This window comes from Solenopsis invicta, chromosome 12, assembly GCF_016802725.1.
Source record: "Solenopsis invicta isolate M01_SB chromosome 12, UNIL_Sinv_3.0, whole genome shotgun sequence".
NCBI classification, from domain to species: Eukaryota; Metazoa; Arthropoda; class Insecta; order Hymenoptera; family Formicidae; genus Solenopsis; species Solenopsis invicta.
Window position 1 is genome coordinate 4,308,809 of NC_052675.1, and position 9,829 is coordinate 4,318,637.

Genomic DNA, 9,829 nt, shown 5'->3' on the forward strand with positions numbered 1-9,829 from the left:
AACCTCCCCGTGGCCAGGGTGATACTCTCACCCCTCCCCCTTCAACTCCCGCAGAGGGAGCGGAGGGGGAGTAAGGCTTCGAGGGAGGAGAGGCCTAAGGGAGGCGCGCTTAGTGCGCCCTCCCCGGGGCCGCCTGTCCTCGGCAAGGGGAAGCGGCGATGAGTGCCGCCTCTCGGGTACCCGCCCTCTAGCTGCCCCTAGCGCTCGGGGATGCAACGGGACGGGGCCCAGGCTGATGGGGCCCGGTGCTAGGCGAGATGTTCTCTTCCCTGGCGCCCGGCCCGGCCACGTAGAGCGCCGTGGACGGGAGTAGGCGGGGCGGGCGGCGGCGACCGCTTGTCCCTGGGCGTGGGGCTCGCACCGGCGATATGTCGGGAGCGGCCCTGACATGGCCCTAAATGAGCGCGGGGGTGCAAGATGCCTCGCTCCGCACCCCCGGGGTCGGGCTAGGCCCTACCGGCCGACGTATCTCGGCTGGGCCAGCAAAGCCCGACTCCCAATTTGACGAACTGGCACGTCGGGGAGCTCCATGCTCCGACCCCCTGTGGAGGGATGTTGGTGTATGCCTTTGCGGTTCCGGTCCCTTCATACATTGGAGTGAGATGGGCTCGGTGGGTTTTTAGTGGGTAGGCGGGCCGGGCCTCGCCACTTTTCTGCCGCGCAAGCGGTCTGTGCCGGCGAGGGGTACCGCGTCCCGAGTCCCACACTCCCGTGGTCTAGCCAACCCGAAGTGCCATGAGCATTTTCCCCCTGTTAAAAAAAAAAGGATGCGTTATTTTTCCACATAAATCCATATGAGTAGTAAGTCTATGCTGATTCAAAGCCATGGGGCAATGAGAAGGGTGAGGGGCGAGGGGGAAATGTAGGCGCGGAGGTACCTGCGGTACATATCGCGGAGTGGGTGATGATCCGCGAGATCTGACGTGGGAGGTGGGTGGTGACCCGCGAGACCTAACTTGGGAGGTGGGTGTCAGCCCGCTGAACTGACCCGCGCGTGGGAGTCAGCCCGCGGTGGGGCTGACCCGGGAGTGGGGGGAGGGGGGGGGAGTGATACAGGGAGTGGGTGATGATCCTCAAGATTCAGTGGGTGGTGTCACCCACTGATCTAGAGGTGGGATTGATTGGCAGGTGGGGGTTACCCGCGCGGCAGAGCGGTATGTACCGCAGAGGATAAAGATGATGTTGAGGAGAGAGAGGAATCCCATGGCTACGAACCAGCGCGTATTTTCCGCGGCGTATTTTGCAGCGGTTCTTCGCGGCGTATTTCGCGGGTCCTAACACGGCCATTTGCGCGCAAGTTATTTTTGCGGGGCCCGCGGCCGCCGCCCGCGCCCACCGCCACCGCCGCTCGTCGCCCGCGTCCGCGCGCGAAATCTGCGGACAGAGAAAATAAAAAACGTTCGAGAGATATAGAATATTATTCATTTAAATTATATTTGCTGACGCAGCTCTCAAGCATGGCTTTGCCGTGTATTTTGACGGCGGCTCATCAGAAAGGTATCGAATTACATCGAAAACGAAACGTACGCCTTGACTGAATGCTCGCTGTCTTATTGTAATATACACATGTGCTTACTATAATATTATTATATTATAAATGTTTTCTACCTAATTTTTATTCTTCCTGGATCCAATTGGAAGGCAGTATTCCAATACGTATAACTTTTCAAGTCTCGTAATTTTCTAGCCTACCGTTCGAGAGATATAGAATATTCTTTATTAAAATTAAATTTGCCGATGCAGCTCTCAGGCATAGCCTTGCCATGTATTTTGACGGCGGCTAATCACAAAGGTATCGAATTACATCGAAGACGAATCGTACGATGTATTATTAGCCTTGAACACGTATGGACAGGTTCGCACGCGCCGCTGCAAGTATGTACCGCGCGCAAGTCTCCCTCTTTTCGATCGAGATTTCTAATGTAGAGTGTCACACACTGATGCAAATGTATACGAATGATCTAGAATATTCTATGGGATCTTCGAGTGGTGGGGATAGATCTTTCATGCCTCCGCTAGATGCAATTTTTCGTCAGACAAAAGAACGTATAATAGATATGTAATTAGCGCTCGGACATCAGTAGATGTCTTTGAAGCGTATCGAATCTATCATCAGCGGTCAAAGAAATATCGCTGGATTGAGTTGATCAATAGCCGGAAATAACAATTCGCTTTTTTTGGAAGCAAAAAGTTCACATCAAGAACAATATTGCGTTCTGCACATACTGTAATTCGTGTAAATAAAAAATTTGCGAGTGCTCCGAGACATCGTATAGTACGTGCTAATAATTGAAAAATGGAGAACATTGAACACGAACTGCTCGAGCGATGCTCGCAGATCGCTACTCAAGAGGAGTGTCGTGCATGGGTGGAACGATGCGAAGAGTGCCTCGCACATCTCGAAGAATGTTGTAGAAGTGCCAAATGTCCTTGACTCACCGTCGGACATAGACAATCCGACGGTGGCGAGAATCGTGCGACTCGCGGGTGCAAAAGCGCGATTAGAAAGACGTTTCGCGCACGTTGGAGGTGGTGCGCACGCTAGCACCAGTGGTAAAAGATCGCTCATCTGGCGCGAGATCGAGGCCGCGTTTGAGTCACGTATTCTTACGGGTGCTGTCATAAACGCTGATTATATTGAACCGCGGCATTTCCTGGAAGACGCTAGTGATTTGGTGATCGAGCAAGTGCGAGACGCTATCGCGAAACATGGAAATGTGAAGGTGAATACCGTATTCAACGGTGAATTTGTAAACATTCGTGACGACCGATAATAAAAGTCTCGCGACAAAGAACTATGAACTATACAGAGCGTCAAATTTGCGCGAATGGTACGAACAGCGTGTAATCAAAGTGATATTAGCGATGCTCGACGAGTTTCAAGAACGCGATAGCGGCTGGGCTTTACACCGAATCCAAAACTTGATGGTGAATATAAACAAGCTTAATCCCATGCACGCGGGATGTTACTTCGAATTGCCGAAGGAAGTAAGTGATAAGCGTGCAATAATTAATGTACATTCGAAAGACAATGCTTGCTTCGCGTGGTCGGTGACGGCTGCCCTGTACCCCGCCGAAAATCATGCAAACCGAGTGTCATCTTACCCGCATTATTCGACTGTTTTGAAGTTTGACGATATACAATTTCCAATGAAAGTAAAAGACATTAGAAAATTTGAACGTTTAAACGGCGTGTTGGTGAATGTGTACACTACCGAATTGGACAGAAAAAAAAAATGATAGAATACGTTGTACCACGTTACGACTGACCAGCGGCCCCGCGGACACGCCCGCTCGAGCTTCGTCCACGGACGGACCGAGTTGGGCGACCGTGGTGGGCCGTAAGGAGAAGAGGAGGGCTGCGGCGGGGGGGGGCGCCGACGAAGAAGTCGGTTCCCGCCCCCGCGCCCTCGAAAACCGGCCGCGGGCGCTCCCTCCCACGACCGGGCGTTGCCGGTGCTGGTGCCTCGGCGGGGGCGGGTGCGGCATTGCCGCCCCCGCCTCCGTCGGGGTCGCAGCCCGGTAAAAAGAAGAAAAAGAAGGGGCCGAAGGGGGGTAAAAATGGGGGGGGACGTCTCGTGCGGCGTCCGCTGCCCCGGGTGCGGTGGGGAGGCGGATCCCGCGCTCCTCCGTGGTGGCAATCACGGTGGAGCCGGGGTGTGCCTCCTACACCGACGTTATTAGGAGGTCCAGGGCGGCGATTAACCTGGGGGACATACTCCCTCAGCCCGCCCTGGGCCTCAAGTTCAGGGTGTCACAAGCCGGGGGTGTCCTCTTGGAGATCCCCGGCACCGAGAGTCGGCCCGCGGCGGAGCGCCTCGCGGCCGAAATGAGGCGGGTGGCTGGGGGCCCGGGGATCCGGATAACCTGCCCTATGCGTAGGGTGGGGGTTCGGGTGTCCGGGTTCCTGGACTCCACCGAGCCGGAGGAGGTGGCGGTGGCGCTGGCATGCGCCGGAGCATGCAGTGCCACTGAGATTGTAGTCGGTCGAGTTACTCGCGGCCGCCGGGGCATGGGCTCTGTGATTGCGCAGTGCCCGGTCGCGGCGGCGGCGAGGCTCGCCAAACTGGGGAAAGTGGCCCTGGGCTGGGCGGCTGCTCGCGTGGAGGCGCTTAAGGCGCCTCCACAGCGATGTTACCGCTGCCTGGCTCAGGGCCACATGCAGCACCGGTGTCCCGGTTATTTTGACCGGTCCCGGTGCTGCTTCAATTGCGGCGGGGAGGGTCACACTCGGGCTCAGTGCGCGAATCCGCCGTTCTGTCCCGAGTGTGCCTCCCGCAACAGGGCAGCCGGCCACCGACCGGGTGGCGCGGGCTGCCCCAAAATACCCCCCATGCCTCGGAGGGCCGGGGGGCCTCCTCCCTCCTCCCCGGATCTGGGAAGAGAGGAGGAAATGGAAATGGAGCGGCCTCCGTCATCGCCGGACGCTGACGCTGCCCGCGGCGCTCAGGCCGTTGGGGGCGACGGTCCGGCGGTGGCCGAGGCCGCCAAGGGGGGTGCGTCTCCCGCGGGCGGGGTCCCAGTAGATGGGCCCCCGGCTGCGGTGGATGCTCGGCTGCCGGGGTCCACCTCGGACACTTCGGAGTCCGGGGAGGAGCCCCCGCCGCCAAATCGCGCGCGGTCGATGAGACCGGCGCGCTCGACGTAATTAGCGTGACGAGTCACGCTTCCGGGGATAACCTCCCTGTGGCCAGGGTAGTTCTGTCTCCCCTCCCCCCCCAACTCCCGCAGAGGGAGCGGAGGGGGAGTAAGGCCACGAGGGAGGCGAGGCCCAAGGGAGGCGCGCCCAGTGCGCCCTCCCCGGGGCCGCCCGTCCTCGGCAAGGGGAAGCGGCGATAAGTGCCGTTCCTCGGGTGCCCGTCCCTAGCTGCCCCTAGCGCTCGGGGGATGCGACGGGACGGGGCCCGGCGCCAGGCGAGACCCCTCCCCTGGCGCCCGGCCCGGCCACGCGAGCGCCGTGGACGGGAGGTGGTGGGGCGGGCGGCGGCGACCGCTCGTCCCTGGGCGTGGGGCTCGCACCGGCGATATGTCGGGAGCGGCCCCATGGCCCTAAATGGGCGCGGGGGTGCGTGATGCTTCGCTCCGCATCCCCGGGGTCGGGCTAGGCCCTACCGGCCGACGTATCTCGGCTGGGCCAGCAAAGCCCGACACCCAACCCGACGAACTGGCGCGTCGAGGAGCTTCATGCTCCGATCCCCAGTGGAGGGACGTTGGCGTATGTTTCTACAATCCCGGTCCCTCCACGCAACGGGGCGAGATGGGCTCGGTGGGTTTTTAGTGGATAGGCGGGCCGGGCCTCGCCAACTTTCTGCCGCGCAAGCGGTCTGTGCCGGCGAGGGGTACCGCGTCCCGAGTCCCACACTCCCGTGGTCTAGCCAACCCGGGGTACTATGAGTATTTTCCCCCCGTTAAAAAAAAAAAAAAAAAAAAACGTTACGACTGACCAAAGATAAGAAGGAGAAACACGTCAATCTCTTCTACGTGGAAGATAAACACGATGTCACCCACGGCCACTTTGCGTGGATTAAGAACCTGTCGCGACTGGTCAGCTCACAGCTAAACAAATACGGACAAAAAATTCATTTGTTATCGGTAAGTGTAATAATATAAAAAAATTTTACACCACTTAAAATTATTGTTTTGTACAAATATATTTCTTTTATTACAGTTGCCTGCATTACTTCCACTTAGAGGAAAAGTTGCAATCGCACGAAACGGAGTGCAAGAAAGTAAATGATTGCGTCATCATTCTACCGAGAGAGGACCAGAAATGGCTAGAATTCGACTCATACAACAACAAGGAGCGCGTACCATTTGTAATTTACGTTGATTTGGAGTGCGTATTGAAGAAGATGGAGAAGAATGAAACAGAGAACACGTCGAGTTTCGCGTATTAACACCATGAGGTATACAGCATAGCTTACTACGTTAAATGTTCGTTCGACGACGCGTTATCGATGTATCGTTTTCGCCGCGATAAGGACTGCGTCGCGTGGTTCGCGAAAGAATTAGAAAATCTTGCGCACGATATGAAAGCCCGAATATCCGCCAATGTTTCAATGGAACAATTAACTATACAGCAGAAAGAGGCATTTTTAAACGGAACAAATTGTCATATATGCGAAAAACCGTTTATATCAAATACAGGCCTTACCCGTAACGAGTGGCTTGATAATCGGCGGGTGCGTGATCACTGTCATTTGACTGGCAAGTATTGCGGTCCTGCCCATAATAAATGTAATTTAAATTATAAGAGTACGTATGTTATTCCAGTCGTTTTTCACAATTTGAGCGGTTACGACGCGCATTTTATAATAAAAGAAATTTCTACCGCGTTCGAAGGCAAGATCGACCTACTACCGATTAATAAAGAAAAATATATTTTGTTCACTAAACACGTCGCAGCTATCGGTGTAGGAACAAAATCGGGCAAGGTACGAAATTGTATACGATTTCGATTCATCGACTCATATTAAGTCCTAAGTGCGAGTCTCGAAAAATTGGCGTCGTTTCTAGGTATTGAACAATTAAACATTACTCGTTCCGAATTTTCCACGTTGTCAAAGGAGGATTTCGAACTCCTCACGCGCAAAGGCGTTTTTTCGTACGAGTACGTTGATGATGCCGAAAAGCTTTTAGAAACGCGTTTACCACCGCGCGAATCTTTCTACAGTTCACTGAGCGGGCAGACGGTATCAGAGCATGATTATGTTCATGCCGAGAACGTATGGCAACGGTTCGCAATTGAAACGCTGGGCGAATACAGCGATTTATATTTGAAAACAGATGTCTTATTATTAGCCGACATTTTCGAAAACTTTCGCGACAAAAGCATGCAGAGTTACGGTTTGGACCTTGCGCATTACTATACATTGCCAGACGTGGGATGCAATGTTGAAGAAAACGGGTATAAAATTCGAGTTGCTTACGGACATAAAAACGCTACTTTACGTGGGACGTGGTATTCGTTGCGGTTTAAGCCAGTGTTCGGGCAGATATGCGAAGTATAATAATAAATACATGAAATCGTACGATCCGTCAAAACCGTCGACTTATTTGATGTATAATGATGTGAATAATCTATATGGGTGGGCAATGTGTCAACCGTTGCCGTACGGTGAATTTAAATGGGTCGAAAACGTTGACAATTTCGATGTTAACGCGATCGCATTTGACTCGAACACCGGATATATACTGGAAGTCGACCTTGCATATGAGAATCAGCTGCACGATCGACACAGTGACTTATCGTTTTGTCCTTCGAGCGATAAGCCTCCAGGGTCAAGGCAGAAGAAATTACTAGCGACAGTGCATGATAAAAAGCGTTACGTCATCCACTACCGCAATCTTCAACAGTGCACGCGTCACGGGCGTGAATCGTAAAAATACATCGCGTACTTCAATTCGCTCAATCCACCTGGCTCCGCGATTATATAGAATTAAATATAGAGTTTCAAACAAACGCGAAAAATGATTTCGAGAAAAATCTATACATATTAATGAATAATGCAGTTTTCGGTCAAACCATGGAAAATGTACGTAATCACGTTAATATAAAATTAGTAACGCAATGGGAAGGCCGTTACGGGGCAGAAGCCATGATCTCTGCTCCGAATTTTCATAGTCGCAGCGTTTTCGCAGAATATCTGGTTGCCATAGAGATGCGTAAACTATTGGTAAAATTTAACAAACCAATATATGTCGGTATGTGTATTCTCGACATTTCAAAAATCTGCCTTTACGAATTTCACTACGATTATATGCTGCCATTGTATAAAGATAAATGTAAAATACTCTATACAGACACAGACAGCCTCATCTATGTCATTGAGTGTGACAATGTGTATATGGATATGAAACGTAATATCGCGAGATACGACACGAGCGATTATCCCGCCGACAACGTATAACTTGCTTATCGCAAATAAGAAGGTTCCAGGGCTAATGAAAGACGAGAATTGCGGCAAGATTATGACCGAATTTGTAGGGCTAAGAGCAAAAATGTATGTGGTGAGAGTAGAAGGGAAAAAAGATACAAAAAAGGCGAAAGGTGTAAAGAATAGCGTTGTAGAACGAACTATAACGTTTGAAGATTATACGCGTTGCTTGCACGACGGGATAGAAATGACTCGTCAGCAAGCGTGTATACGTTCGAAGCTCCACGATGTACACACAATCATAGAGAAAAAGATTGCTCTCAGTCCGTTCGATGACAAGCGTTACATCTTGCCTGATTCTACTGAAACATTGCCTTGGGGACATTGGCGTATACTATCGTAATACATTTTTATACGTTTTAATACTTTACTTATAACATTTTGTAGTACTATAAGACAATTAATGCGATGCTTATTACTAATTTAAGTTGATTCTGCGTGACTGATTAAACAATATGTTATATAACAATGTAAGTTGATAATATTTCGTGACTTAATATTATTATAACAATAAAAGGTGATACTTTTGTGTGACTTATTGTAAAAAAAAATGAAAGGCGACAATTTTGCGTGACTTATTATTATAATAACATTTAATGTAGATTAATTTTGCGTGACTTAGTACGAGTACATTCTTTCCGCTCTTTTGTATACGTTTGTGTATATTTAACGTTGCTTTGAATACATTTATATCGTTTTTACAATGTTTTTTCTTACAAATATATGTGTGTATAAAATCAAACAACGTCTCTTTTGTATATCCACGAATTATGCGATTCATCGAATCCCAGCCATTTCACGTAGACTTTATCTCCTTTCTTTCTCAAAATTTTCTCAATAAGGAAAACGTCCGGATACTTCGCTTGATGTAATTCATGTTCGTAGAAAGCGCCTGCGATGCTTTTTCCACGATAATCTTCGAGGAGGTATGTGACGGGGTTCGTTCTTTGCACTTTAACAATCGTAAACACCTCGGTGGTCCAATTTGGTGTAAAGTTTTTTTCAAAAATTGTCTTGTGCTTGCTCACGCGTACCTTAGCTCCGACCTTGAATTTTGCAGGAGCAGCGATCTTAACGTGACTATACACGGTGTTCAACAGCTTTTTAGCCGACGCCGGCGTTACATCCACAGGTCGCATGCTTATCGTTCTATGCAGCGTGTCGTTGTATTTGGATATCAGACGCGGCAGCTCGTCGACCCACTTGTAAGATCCTTGCAACGTAAACATCTTCCACATCTTATCTTTCAAAGTTCTATTGAAGCGCTCGATTATCGATGCTTTTAACACCGAATACGTGGAATAATGATTAATTTGGTGTTTTCTCAAGAGTTTCTGCACATCGGCGTTGTAAAACTCTTTGCCCATATCCGTTTGCAAGTTGCGTGGACATTTTCCGCTCTTCCAAATTATCTCGGCGATGACGTCAGCCGTCTTTTTTCCGCTCTTACTCTTCATCCCTACTGCCCATGCGAATTTGTTCAGCGCATCGATCGCGGTAAGTATATAATGATGACCTCTGTTAATATTCGAATACGGACGCATCTTGACGATATCCGCTTGCCACAAGTCGTCGAATCCTTTGATTATAACACGTCTTCGTAGAAAATGTCTTCGAGCAGATGCATGCAATTCCTCGACGAGGCGTCGTCTCTCGGAGCTAATTCTCTTCATGTTATCGATGTGTAAACTCGTGATGTAATGTATATCAGCTTTGTTTATTTTCTATCATCCTTCAGTAACCATTCCTTGTCTTCCGGTCTCTGTCGATTAGATAATTTTTCATACTCATTCTTTACCCGGTCTACAACCGTTCGATATCCATCCTTTACACGGTCTTGAGTCTTTTCATAACGATCCTGAGCCGCGTGATATTTATCCGTTAACCGTTCT

At 50.4% G+C, this 9,829-nt stretch overlaps 1 protein-coding gene across 1 annotated transcript; it reads right to left on the reverse strand.

Annotated features, from left to right (window-relative positions):
• Nucleotides 1–8,308: 8,308 nt before the first annotated feature.
• On the reverse strand, nt 8,309–9,610 carry LOC120359074. The gene is made up of 3 exons (XM_039455375.1): nt 9,234–9,610; nt 8,972–9,191; nt 8,309–8,326 (listed from the first exon to the last, which is right to left on the reverse strand). The coding sequence occupies exons 1-3, from the start codon at nt 9,608–9,610 to the stop codon at nt 8,309–8,311; spliced, it is 615 nt and encodes a 204-aa protein (XP_039311309.1).
• Nucleotides 9,611–9,829: the final 219 nt, after the last annotated feature.

Coding starts and splice junctions, on each gene's coding strand:
- LOC120359074 (XM_039455375.1), bottom strand. CDS start 9,610: ATGAAGAGAATTAGCTCCGAGAGACGACGCCTCGTCGAGGAATTGCAT. Junction 9,192..9,233: donor CAAATTAATCATTATTCCAC/GTATTCGGTGTT, acceptor GCGCTTCAATAG/AACTTTGAAAGATAAGATGT.